At 67.7% G+C, this 12,900-nt stretch overlaps 2 protein-coding genes across 2 annotated transcripts; one reads left to right on the top strand and one right to left on the bottom strand.

Moving 5' to 3' along the window:
* Positions 1–9: 9 nt before the first annotated feature.
* Positions 10–10,171, bottom strand: CHLRE_13g604450v5 (uncharacterized protein). Its single transcript, XM_043069842.1, has 12 exons — positions 9,479–10,171; positions 9,080–9,304; positions 8,217–8,880; positions 7,829–8,064; positions 7,068–7,761; positions 3,496–7,005; positions 2,882–3,286; positions 2,422–2,646; positions 1,782–2,138; positions 1,478–1,601; positions 1,245–1,336; positions 10–1,114 (listed from the first exon to the last, which is right to left on the bottom strand). Exons 1-12 carry the CDS (start codon positions 9,743–9,745, stop codon positions 789–791), a joined length of 7,125 nt encoding a protein of 2,374 aa, XP_042917817.1. The 5' UTR covers positions 9,746–10,171; the 3' UTR covers positions 10–788.
* A 990-nt stretch (positions 10,172–11,161) lies between these two features.
* On the top strand, positions 11,162–12,727 carry CHLRE_13g604400v5 (uncharacterized protein). Its single transcript, XM_043069841.1, has one exon. It carries the CDS (start codon positions 11,895–11,897, stop codon positions 12,648–12,650), a length of 756 nt encoding a protein of 251 aa, XP_042917816.1. The 5' UTR covers positions 11,162–11,894; the 3' UTR covers positions 12,651–12,727.
* Positions 12,728–12,900: the final 173 nt, after the last annotated feature.

Raw genomic sequence — 12,900 nt, 5'->3', positions numbered from 1 at the left:
TATCATACTACCAACTCGGGTGGTTTGTCGCCATGCAGACATATAAACATTAAGTTGAAATAATACTGGTGCGATCTCATCCAGCACGTGAACACTGTGTGCACAAAACCCACGGCAGCTTCCACGGCCCATGGCACGACTTGGCGCTTTACATCTCTAGGAGCCCTAGACAGCTTACGGCCTGATTTGTCATGCATAAATCCCTACCTCCCTCTTCTCTGCTCCGGACAGCAAGACCGCTCTCCCCCTGCAACGGTCCGCACTGGCTTGTCGGACAGATGTCTTTCCGCCTCCCGCGTCAAGAACCGTGCCTACCCAATCAACCGGTGGCACCAACGGTCCAACGAACGTCTGCACGAATAACCCCTCCTATTTTCCAACTGTATTATCGAGCGCGCACAGCCCCACATTGACGTTCCCAACCTGCAGCAATCAAACTTCGTACAATACTTCCCTCCAGCAACTGATACAATGACTATCAACGCAGTAAGGATGCCCTTGCCCAGCCCCATCCTCCTAAGCGAACGTCACATGGGGGGCGGGTTATGCGCATTCGGTGGTACATGGAATCCGTCTCACTACGGCTCTGGTTCAGTCCCGCAGAGTCCCAAACTGCGTTCCATTGCACCAAACTGCCTACGGCCTGTAGTATTGCGGCCAGTCTCTCTAAAATACCGGTACCGTATGCGTAACTCCAGCCCTCAGTACGATAACCTAACGTGCCGGCGACAACTTCAGACCCCGACAGCCAGGCGGGGTACAATGCCACATTGCCACCTACACGCAATCTACAGCAGCTTACCGCCGTTCTCCTCCTTGACGGCCCCTAACCTGTTGGGCGCCTCCTGGTCCTCCCCACCTGGCGCCTCCGCGGCCTCCTGGCAGCCCTGCGCGAGCCGCATGGTCGACGCCTTGCCGGTCGCCAAGTAACCCCAGCCGGCATTGGCGCGGGAAGCACAGCCCTCCGCCACCTGCAGCGCGCCACCGTCCTCTGCCAGGAAGCCCGCAGCCCCGCGGTTGCCGCGCGCGGCACTGCCCGGGCCGGCGGTGAGGGTGCAGCCGCCGTCCTCGCAACAGAAGCCCGCGCCGCCGTTGCGTTCTGCCACGCAGCCGCCTGAAAATATAAATTGAAGGTGCAGCGAAGCGTCACGTAATAGTGCGTGGCGAGTGCAGCCACACACCTGCATAGACACATGCGGCGGTCGCACCCAAGCGCTTGGTATGGCACGCAAACCCCAGCACACCTGCGGAGGCGTCGAGTACCCCTGCCTCAGAGTCGGGCTTGCCCCCCTGCTTCGAAGCCGCAAAGCCGTCTTGCTCGTTGGCCACAGCTCGGCTGCGGGCAGGTGAGTGGGCGGGGATGCTGGAGCAAGAGGGCATGCCAGATGCACCTGTGCTGGAGTGACGTCTTCTGGCGAACAAGACATCACATACGCTGCCTGAGACGTAGGTGTAACTTAAACTGCATGCGACCCACCATCCGGCCCCCAGCTGAAGCGTTGCGCCGGCCGCGCAAAAGCCCTCATGCATGTTGCGCTCCGCCAAACAGCGCTCGCCGGCGTCCAGGCGCGCACGGGCGATAGCAAGGAACCCGGACTCGCCTGGTCGCACAGCACAACAACAAGTTAAGTTAGCAGACAAAAAGGAGCAGCCTGGATAGCCGTCGCAGTTATTATCACAGCCCCAGCTTGCTGTAGAAGCAAGCACAATACGGCGGGCAACCAGCCACGCACCAGCAAATGCTACAACGAAGCCAACAGGCGGCTACCCGACCCGCTCACCGTTGCCGTCAGCGCGGCAGTGCGGCCCTGCCTCCAGGAGCGAGCCCGCATCCTCCGCACGGAAGCCACTGTGCCGGTTGTCAGCCGCCACGCACACCGCACCCGCCTTCAACTCGCCGCCCTCAAGGGCCAAGTAGCCGTCCATGTTGCCCGCCGAGCGCGCGCCGTCGCCCACACGCAGGCTGGCTCCGGCGCCCAGTGCCTCAAAGCCGGCGGAGGCGTTGCGCTCTGAGGCGGCCCCCGGACCGAGGCGCATGGAGCCGCGGTGCTCCGCCACAAAGCCCTCTGCGCCGTTGTCTTGCGCGACGCACCCGGATCCCGCGGTGAGACAGCTCCTATGCTGATCGGCTTCAAAGCCTGCGCATGCGTGCGTGTGCGGTACGGTGCGGCACAGCAAACATGCAGTGCAGGGGGTGCGGGATGTGTGTGTGGGGGGGCGCCGAGTGAGGGCATCCAACGAAATGGGGTGTGGAAGGAGCTGGCTGGCAGCCGTGTGGCAGATGCGTGCCCGCACCGCATGTAAAGCCGCGCGTCGACCGAATACGGCACTGACACCAGCGCACTGCCCCAGGGGTAAGGCCGACCTTGCAAACAGCTGCTGCTGCTACGCAACACGCCCCGCCTCTCCCTGCGCGCCCACCTCGCCGCTTGTTACGCAGGGCTCTGCAGTCGTCGCCCAGCTCCACTCTCCCGCCGCCAATCGCTGTGTAGCCCGCCCCCTCCGTCGTCGCCTCCGCGCGGCAGCCTGGCCCCGCCATCAGCCGCGACCCCGGCCCGCTGGCCACAAACCCGGCCAGGCCTGTGGAGCGCAGCGCGAGGCAGCCGCCGCCCGCCTCCAGCTTGCCGCCCTCCACAGCCGCAAAGCCTGTCCGGAGGTGCAATCAAAAGGTGGCAGGTGTGCGGTCATAGCTGTGCCTGGTCGTGTGTGGTCGTGGTATGGTCGTGTGTCTGCCGTGCTGTGGCCTAGGCGTGCCCCTGACATGTGCCATGCGCCGTGCGGCGTACTTTGCTCCAGTCCCCGTGTCCCTGGCTACGCCTTTCCTTCTTAAATTTTTATGAATGTAATCCCCGCCGCCCCCCCCCCCGCACGCCAAACCCACCATCGCCGTTGGCCAGGGAGATGCAGCCTGTGCCCACAAGCAGCACCGAGCCCTTCCTGCACGCCGCGTAGCCGTGCTCGGCGTTGTCCAGCGCAAGGCAGGCGCCCACTTTGACGAGTGCCGTCTGCAGCTTAGCCCACTGCGCGTCATGTGCGGCTCGGTCCGTGGCGACCGAGCGGTCCTGCAGCAAGCGGGAGGCTGACTGCGCGATGCGCGCAGCAGACTGCGCCGCCGCCTCCGCAGCTGCAGTACTGCTGGTGTTGGCTGCGGCGGTGGCGGCGGTGGCGGCGGCGGCGTTGCTGGGCCCGGCTCCATCCGAGCTGGTGGCGGTGGCGTGCTGCGACTGCGGCTTCGGCTTCGGCTGCTTGCCGACCCGAGTGAAGCCGCCGCAGATAGCTGCAAAGCCTGTAGCGCGCAGGTGCAGGCCGAGCGAATGTCGGTGCCGTGTCCTTGCCCGAAGGTGAGAAAAAGAAGAGGTTGCTTGAACACATGCAGGCGCTGCCGCCACACATTGGCGTCTCTAATGACACCAAACCGAAAGTGCTGCCAGCTGCCTTCCCTGCCACACGCCCGCCTACCACACGCCCGGCTTCGCCCCGCTTGTGGATGCTCACCTACGCCATTGCCGCGTGCGATGCAGCCGGGCTGGACCTTCATGGCTGAGCCCGCGTCCTCCGAGCAAAAGCCAAAGTACTTGTTGCCTGTGGCCAGGCAGCGTCGCGCCTCCGCCGCCGCGCCCTCCGTGACCGCGAATCCAGACGACGCGCAGCGGGTTGCTCTGCACTCCACCGCCACCAGCTTGACGCCCGCGCCGCTACCGAGCAGCCCGTCACGGCCCGCGTCTTGGAACACGCACTGCCGCAGCTCCGCGGCTGCGCCGCCACGCACCAGCACACACGAGCACGCCGCGCGGCTGCCGGGCAGTGGCGGCGGCAGGGGCGCCAGAGCCGCCGGCAGCGTGCCTTGCTTGCCCCCCCTGGCTCCCCCCTTGCTTGCACTGCCTGCCCTGCCGGCGCCGGCACGGCCACCGCTACCACTCCCACCACTGGCGCCGGCACCAGTGCCGCCGCCACCACTGCCACGGGCATTGCCGCCAGCACCTCTGCCCATGCCGCCAGCACCACCACCACTGCCGCCACCGCCGCCGCCGCCGCCAGCAGCTCCGTGGGCCGGCGGCATCTGCAGGATTTGGTACTCGCATCGGTCCATACCAATGCTGCTGCCCGCCGCGCACACTTCCACAAGGCCCGCCTCGCACTTGACGTGCAATGGCTGGTAGCCGGGGCCGCAGATGGCCAGGTCCTCGAACGCCACCCCCGCCGCCTCCACCAGCAGCCGCCCACCAGGCGGCAGGCGCAGGCCGCCGTTGCGCAGCGTCAGGGCGGGCGCCCTGATGTGCAGCACTGGCGGCGGAGGCGGCGGCCCGGACCACGGCATGCGTGGGCCGGGCGCCTCCAGGACCGCGCCGCCCAGGTCGATGACTACCCTCCTGACACCCGCCCCTGCCGCTGCACCTGCGCCTTCCGCACCTGCCCCCGGTGTCGCTGCGGCCACCTGCGCGACCAGCTCTGCCCAGGACCTGGGGCGCGACGTGGCAGGAGGCAGCGCCCCAGCGGCCCCCGCGGCGCCGCCCGCAGCCGCATGGCCGCCCGCAGCAGCGCTGCCGGCGCCACCCTGTGTTCTAGCGCCGGTCCCCGCCGCACCCGCACCTGCGGTCTCCCCAGTCTCCCGCCGCTGCGTGCCGGTAGCAGCGCCGGCGGCCGCTGGCGCCGCTGGCGCCGCTTGTGCCTGTGCCTGAGCTGGTGCTGGTGCTGGCGGCGTCCTGGCGGCGCCTACCGGCGCAGCGGCACCAGACCTCCGGCCCGACGCCGGCGAGGACACGCCGTCAGCGGCAGTAGCGGGCGCAGAGGGCGCAGCTGCAGCGCCGGCAGCTAAGGCCGCGGCATCTACCTCCAGGTCGCTTGCTACTGCCGTGGTCGCAACAACACCCGGCTCCGGCTCGGGTTCGGGCTCCGGTTCTGCCACCTTCGCCTCCGTGTGGACGGCCTCCTCCTCCGTCGTGCCGCTGGCGTCGTCATTGTTGTGAGGTGCGCCGCCGCCGGCCGCCGCGGCCATGGTTGCAGCCAGTGTACCGCTTCCGCTCCCGCCAGCGCCGCTGCCAGTACCCTCCGCAGCGCCGTTGTCGCCGGCGTTACAGGGCCCGCCGCCATTCCTGCTGCTGCCGGCCTGAGCCAGCCGTGCCGACGCAGTAACAGCAGCAGCCGTTGCTGCCTTTGCTGTTACCGCCGCCGCCGCTACTGCCGGTGGCGGTGCCGCCGCCCGTGCCGCAGTGCCGCCGGCGGCTCCGGGCGCACCCCGGCTGCCGAAGGTCTGCCGCGAGCAGCGCGCGGCAAAGCTCTCCACCGGCCCCGTGGCGCCGCGGGGAGCAGCAGTGCCGGTGCTGGTGCCGGGCTGCGGCAACCTGATGGTGTGCTTTGGCGGCTGCCATGGAGCTGGTGCCGCCGCCGCCACTGCCGCTGCCCTTGCCGCTGCAAGTGCGCCGCCGGGTGGCAAATCCACGGTGTGCCGCGGCGCTGACGGCACAGCGGCCACAGCTGCCTTCGGTGTAGCTGTCGCCTTTTTCGTAGAAGCTGCCTTCTGCGTAGCTGCCGATTTCTGCGTGGCAGGCGGAGCAGAAGCACGTGCTCTCGGCGCGGGCGCGGTGCCAGTCGGGTTCGCCTGTGCGGACGCTGCACCGCTGCCACCAGCACCGCTACCCGTAGCCGCGCTGCCGGGCGCTGCTGCTGCCGCCGCGCCCAGCCCTGCGCAACCGCCCTTGTCCACGCGCAGCCGCTTCTGGACCGGTGCATCCGGGCCGCCGCCACCGCCGATATCGCCGCCGCCGCCGTCAGCACCATAGCCAGCCGCCCCGGCGACGCGCTTGCCGGTGCCCCCCTTGTTCGCCTGGCCCCCTGCGGCCGCTGCGGGCACCTGCTGTGTCTGTGCTGATGGCAGCTGTGAGCCGCCCGCTGCCTCTCCACCCTCGCCCATGCCAGCGTGCACGGCACCTGCAGCAGCAGCTTCGCCTGCACCGGCACCTGAACCGCCGACACCTGCAGCCGCACCTGAACCGCCGACACCTGCAGCCGGAGCGGCGCCACTGGCACCGGCGGTACCCGCAGCAGCCGCAGGGCCTGCGTCCTCAGGGTTGAGCTCAGGGCACGTTGCTTCGCCCTGGCCCTGGGCCTTGGATTTGCCCTCCGCCTTGGCTGTCTTGGCTGCATCGGCCGCCGCCGGCTGCACCTGAGCCATTGCCGCCGCCGCCGCTGCCGCCACCTGCGCCGCACTACCGCCGCTAGGACCAGGCTCCCCCGCCGCTGCCCCGCCGTCTACCTTCCCGCACGTTCCACCCGCCGCGGCGGTTGCTGCTGGTGCGTTCGCCATCTTCCTTCTGTGCAAGACGCGCCGCTGCTGCTTCTGCTTGGGCGGGGGCGCCTTGGCCTGGCCCTTCTTCTCCTCCTCCTCCTTCTCCCCCTCGTCGGAGCTGTCTCCAATCACAATCACCTCCTGGTCCGGCACCCCGCATGGGGCTCCGTGACTGTGGCGGTGGCCCTGCGGCTGCGGCTGTGGCTGCGGCGCCAGGATAGGTGGCTGCTCCTGCTGTTCCTGCTTGTGCTGCACCCCTTGTTCCGGCTGCCCAGCAGGAAGGCCCTGTGGTTGCGGCTGCGGCTGTGGCTCCGCGGGCGGCGCCAGCAGCGACTGCGCCTGCGCCTCCGCAGCCTGCGCCTCAGCCTCCTCCATGACCACATCGCCCACCTGCTGCTGCAGGTCCCCTGCGCTGTCCGACTGCTGCCGTGCCTCCACCTCCTGCGGCTGTGGCGCCTGCTGCTCCTTGTGCGCCTCCTCCACCTCCTGCTCCTGCCCCTCCGCCTGCCCCTGCCCCTGCGGCTGCCCTGCAGATGCGCCATCCTGTCCCACCTCCCTTTCCTCCCTTTCCTCCCTCTCCTCCTCCTGCTGCTGGTGCTGCTGGGCGAGAGGCTGGGGCTGCTCCTCCAATGCCGTGGGTGCGGCCATCAGTGCTGGGGCCGGCGCGGACACGTGGCCTGAGGGAGCGGGCGTCGTGGCCGCTGCAGCTGCAGGCACAGCTGCAGGCGCAGGCGCAGGCGCAGGCACAGGCGCAGGCGCAGGCGCAGCTGCAGGCACAGGCGCAGGCACAGGCGCAGGCGCAGCTGCAGGCGCAGGCGCAGGCGCAGCTGCAGGCGCAGGCACAGGCGCAGGCGCAGGCACAGGCGCAGCTGCAGCTGCAGGCGCAGGCGCGGACGCGGGCGCAGGCGCAGCTGCAGGCCCAGGCACAGGCGCAGGCGCAGGCACAGGCGCAGCTGCAGGCGCAGCTGCAGGCGCAGGCACAGGCACAGGCGCAGGCGCAGGCGCAGGCGCAGGCACAGGCGCAGGCACAGGCGCAGCTGCAGGCGCAGGCACAGGCGCAGGCGCAGGCGCCGGCGCGGGCGCAGGCGCAGCTGCAGGCGCAGGCGCAGGCGCAGGCGCGGGCGCGGGCGCAGGCGCGGGCGCGGGCGCAGGCGCAGGCGCAGGCACAGGCACAGGCACAGGCGCAGGCACAGGCGCAGGCGCAGGCGCGGACGCGGGCGCAGGCGCAGCTGCAGGCCCAGGCACAGGCGCAAGCGCAGGCACAGGCGCAGCTGCAGGCGCAGCTGCAGGCGCAGGCACAGGCACAGGCGCAGGCGCAGGCGCAGGCACAGGCGCAGGCGCAGGCACAGGCGCAGGCGCAGGCACAGGCGCAGGCGCAGGCGCAGGCACAGGCGCAGGCGCAGGCACAGGCGCAGGCGCAGGCACAGGCGCAGGCGCAGGCACAGGCACAGGCGCAGGCACAGGCGCAGGCGCAGCTGCAGGCACAGTCACAGGCGCAGCTGCAGGCGCAGGCGCAGGCGCGACCGAGGCTTGGGCGCTGGCCAAGGTGGCGCCGTGCAGCGCTGGCGCCGCAGCAGGGGTTGAGCCGCCCGCGCCTGCAGCGCCGACGGGGACCGGCTGCGTGGGGTTGTCCTCACCACCATTGCCGGTGGGCTGCATGGCAGTGCCGTCGTGCTTACGCTTCGCGGGCAGCAGTGCGCTGGCATTACTGCGGAGCTGCCTTGCCACCGGGCCGGGCGGCTCCATCATCGCTGGCCCCGCAGCTGCCGCGCCGCCGCCTGCGTGCACCAAAGCAGCCCGCCACCCCTCAGTTGGGCGGCGAAGCAGCATGCTCCCACTTAACCTCCCCGTCCCCTGACGCCGCGGCCCCGACGTATCATCTCGCTCTTCCTCCCACTGCTGCTAAGCCAACCCGGCCCGCCGCACCTACCTGCCGGACCCGCCGCCGTCGCCACACACGGCGCCGGCAGCTCCACGGCCGCCCGGGTAAGCGCAGCCACGACGTCGACGTCGGCGCCAACGCACGGCACTGACAGCCGCAGCACCCCGCCGCCCAGCACCACGGCATGCGCATGGCCGTCGGCAAAGTACACCACCGCCACCTGCTCCGAGCCCAGGCCGCACTGAGCGCCGCTGCGCAGCGCCGCCTCCACCGCCGCCTGGCCGCGCTCGCTCAGGTACAGCTGCGCCGTCAGCCCGCCGCCGCCGCCAGCCGCCGCCACGCCCCCGACATGACAGCAGCCGGGGAGCGCCGACGCCGCCGCCGGGCTCACCACCACCAGCGAGCGGTCGATGCCGTACGCCGCCTTCAGGTACAGCAGCACGCAGTCGACATCGAGGCACGACTTCGGCACCTCGTGCTTCGGCAGCTGCTGCAGGCGGCAGTGCCCCGCCTCCACGTCAGCCTCCAGCGCCTCCACGTCAGCCTCCAGCGCCTTGACGCACGCCATGATGAGGTCGAGCCCATCCCGCTGCCCCACAGTGGGGTCCAGGCCAAAACGCATGGACCGATCCGCGTACTCGCCGAGCAGCACAGTGCTCATGTCTTCGCGCAGCCCCGCCCCGTGGTCCACCGCCGCCTTCTCAAGCGCCTCCTGCAGCAGCGAGCACACCAGCCATGCAGTGGCGTCCCGTCATGCTGCTGCTGCTTGCACAGGCCCTGACGTACGTCACCCCAGACTGCCCGCGGCTGCCTCAAGTCCCCTACGCAGCTGCTCGGGCGCCCGTATGTCGCCCGCGCGCTCTGTCCCGCGCGTGCGCATACATCCGTGCTATGCGCGTGCGCACGCTCACCTGAATGCTCTGGTAGTCCTCGCCCTCAACCTCGCCCGCCGTCGCTGCCGCGCAGGCGGCCAGCACCGCCAGCGGCACGCACATGCGCTGCGCCGGCGACATGTCGAGGATGTGCGCCTTGTCCAGGGTCTGCAGCAGCGCCGTCGCCTCCGTGTACGACTGTACGCCCGCCACCCTCACCGCGTTTGCACACACGGCCGAGCGCTCGCGCATCTCTCTCGCCTCCTGTGCGGCCGTTCACGTCGCAAACACATCCTGGCCATCATTCCAGCTGGCTTTCACGTCGCCTCCTCCCCATCTCGTGCCCCCCCCCTCCGCCCTCCCACGCTGCGCGCCCCCCTCCCCGCCGCCATCCCCGCCCAGTCCCCACCAAACCCCCCGCCGGCACCCCCGCCTCACCTCCTCCCGTCCAGGCACCAGTACCACACTGCCGCCCCGCGGCAGCTCCTGCGCCTTGGCGACCGCCGGCATCAGCTCCGGGCCAACAGCGCTGACGATGCGCCCGCGCGCCTGCTCGGCGAACGCCTGCGCCCGGGCCGCTGCCCTCGCCTGCGCGCGGTGCTTTATGCCCAACTCGCGTAGCGCCGCTGCGGAAAGCACGGTCGAGCCCAAACGGCGGGTCGGCAAGACAGTCCCCCCCTCTTCGCTCTTCGGCCAGCGATACATGCTTGCCGTAGCCCAGCCTTGCCACTGCCTATATATGCGCGATATATTGCTTTGTCTTTAATAGTGTACTGTGTTCTGGCTACGATTTACTTAGGGGCTGACCAGCGGCTGCAGCTGCGCAAAAGCGCGCCCCCTTGGCCCGTATCCATGGCTTCTAACGCAGATTCAGCTCAACGATCAGCTAGTTAGCTGCTGAATGCGTTTCGGCAAGTCGAGCGTTGCGGGTATCTGTCGCGTCAGGCCGGCTCGGTGATGCCTTGGGCGTTCTCCACCATGAGCACTGTGCTATATTGGTCAAGTGTGGCACAACCTTAAGTCGACTGCCATACCATACGCCTGGAAGCGCAGGGCATGCTGTGCTGTGCAAACAGTGCAATGGCTTTCGCCATGGGGCTCCGGATCGGATCGCCAAGATTCGCCAAGACCAGAACTCACAACTCACCGCGCAAACCGCGAACACATATGTCAAGTGTGTACGTTTAAGTAAGCCCCATTGATCGCAAGTAGGCGGCGGGTCAAAACTCAGTGCGCGCCTGCAGCCCTGCGCCGACCCCCTCGGGCCCCACCCAACCCAAAAGCCCCAAGGGGCGCAAACTAGCAAGACAGCCCCCCCAAAGGCTAGCAAGTGCCCCGAATCAGGGTATGGCCGGGGCTGTAGGGAACAAACGAGTTACCGGTAACCACTAAGCAGGACGAGCCAGGGCAGGAGCCAGGGCAGGAGCCCCCCATGCCGCCCATAAGGCCCCTAATTGTCACGCCAGGCTACTAGATACTCAGGATTTTCCCCGAACGACGGCGTGCCCTGGCCCCTGGGAACACGGGCCACGCAGCGTACTAATTTCAACAGCGCACATTCACGCCCATGCTGGACCAACCTCTGCAAAGCCCGGGGCGGGACCTGCAGGATCCGCATGGCAGCGCGGCCGCAGCTGACCAGGCGGAGCTCCCTCTCTAGTGGACGGAGGCGTTTGCCTACGGCCATTTCTGGGTTTGCGCCTTTGCTGAGGCGATGTTGCTTTGCGCGGCTTCCAGCGTGGTGTCGTGGTGCATTTCTGCCTCCTGGCCCTCTCGCCTGACTGCGTCTCCTTTCCTGCCTGGGCACCCCTGAGCTGCGGGGCTGCCCTACTGCATTGTGGACGTGCGGCATACGGCAGCAGGGCCACACGGGGTGCACACAGTGTGTGTGTGTGTGTGTGTGTGTGTGTGTGTGTGTGTGTGTGTGTGTGTGTGTGTGTGTGTGTGTGTGTGTGTGTGTGTGTGTGCGTGTGTGTGTGCGTGTGTGTATGCCACAGTCGGGGACCCAAGGCGTTCGCACAGACACGGTAACCCGGTATGTTGTGGAACCGGGGGTGCATTTCTGCGTGGAATTCTGAATCAAATCGCCGTTACTGGCAAGCGCACATCTGTTGACAAGAAGGTACGATGCAAGCCAACAGCGACGGGCAGCAGCCATGGATAGCAGCAAACTGAAGGAATGGCAGAACACTGGCAATGTCCGGGTTTGACCTCAGCACAACAAACAACAAGGAAACGCAGGGCAAGCTGCCCGACCTGTCGTATCACAAATCCAGTGCTGCTGCCGGCCCCCCACACGTGCACACGTAGTTCTTCTTGCAAACTTCCTTGCCATTTAACCTGCGACCCACCACCAACGCTGAACCCGCCTTGCAAGTGGCGCATTCGCCTGGCTCGCCTCGCATGGACCGCCCCCACCGGACCGCAAGTTCCATTTGACGCTTCATCGTGTACTTGGACAATGAAGTTTCGCTTCCGTTATTCATTCACCTGCGTTATTGCCCCCAACTGACATACTCTGGACTTCAATGTCGTCTAGCAATTCCAGCTTTGAGCACGCACGCACGCTAACCTCCACGCACCTCCTAGCCAGCCAATCTTCAAATGTACCTGCGAGCAGAGAAGGCACACCTCCTTGTTCATCGTAGGGGGCGGCCGCCCCTGTGGCGCCGTCCCAGGTACCGTACTTCCACGCGGAGCATCCCCAGCCACGCATGACGTTGTCCCTAAACCACTCAACGATCTCCGTTACGTCGCACGAGACCTGCATCGGACGTACTAGTGTGCAGCCACCCCAACAAGTTTCCCATGGTTCGGCACCTTCGCCCTGGTTCAGCAGACTTGCGGCATCCCCATGGGCATCTCCGCCGCCCCCTTCATTGCCAACCTCTTCCTTGCGTGGTATGAGTACCGCTTCATGACGCAGCCCACCACCACGGCGCGGCAGAAAGAAGTGGTGCGCGCGTTCAGCCTCACCAAGCGGTACCTGGATGACCTGCTGGCCCTCAACAACCGCTTTATCAGCCGCCTCCTCAGCGTGGACCAGCGCTACGCCGGCATGCATGGGCTGTACCCAACGTCTCTGCAGGTGGAACCGCAGTCGCACCCCCACCTGCAAACGCAGATACCCGCCGGCACCACCGCGATGCCCTTCCTGGACATTTTGCTCATTTTACGCACCACGCCTAGTGGCGACGCCCGGATCACCACACGCTTGTACGACAAACGGGTGCAGCCCGTGTTTGATGGAGTGCGCCTGTCTCGGTTTATTGGGGCTGATAGCAACGTCAATGAGGCCAGCAAACGCAATATCTTCACCGGCCAGTTCCACCGGCTGCGGCGTGTCGTCATGGAAGTGGAGAATTTTGTGTTCGAATCCGCCAACCTCATTGCCGCCCTGACGCAGATGGGCTACTCGCGGGCCCGCCTGATACGGGACTGCGCGCGGGTACTGGAGGCCACACCACAGGCCTACTATATCCAACGACGGCAGCGCCAACACCCTGAGTACGCGGACCTCGTGGGCTTGATCCGCCAGTACCTGGCACGGCGCCGCCACTTCGACAGCACAGCCGTCCCACTCGAGTTAACGCAGACGCATCACTGGTGACACTTGCAGCTTTTCCTTACGCGTTCACTGTATATATTGGTTTTCTGGTTTTTTTTTTGGGTTTTTTGGTCTATTGCCGCCGCCCCCGTGGCCGCTGTTCCTGGGCCGCCGCCGCCCGCGCGGCCGCCGTTCCTGGGCTGCTGCCGCCCCCGCGGCCGCTGTTCCTGGGCCGCCGCCGCCCCCGCGGCCGCCGTTCCTGGGCCGCCGCCGCCCCCGCGGCCGCTGTTCCTGGGCCGCCGCCGCCCCCGCG

The sequence above is a fragment of the Chlamydomonas reinhardtii genome, chromosome 13 (assembly GCF_000002595.2).
Source record: "Chlamydomonas reinhardtii strain CC-503 cw92 mt+ chromosome 13, whole genome shotgun sequence".
NCBI classification, from domain to species: Eukaryota; Viridiplantae; Chlorophyta; class Chlorophyceae; order Chlamydomonadales; family Chlamydomonadaceae; genus Chlamydomonas; species Chlamydomonas reinhardtii.
Note: the sequence above shows the minus strand (reverse complement) of the source record. Positions and strands in the feature narration are given on the sequence as shown.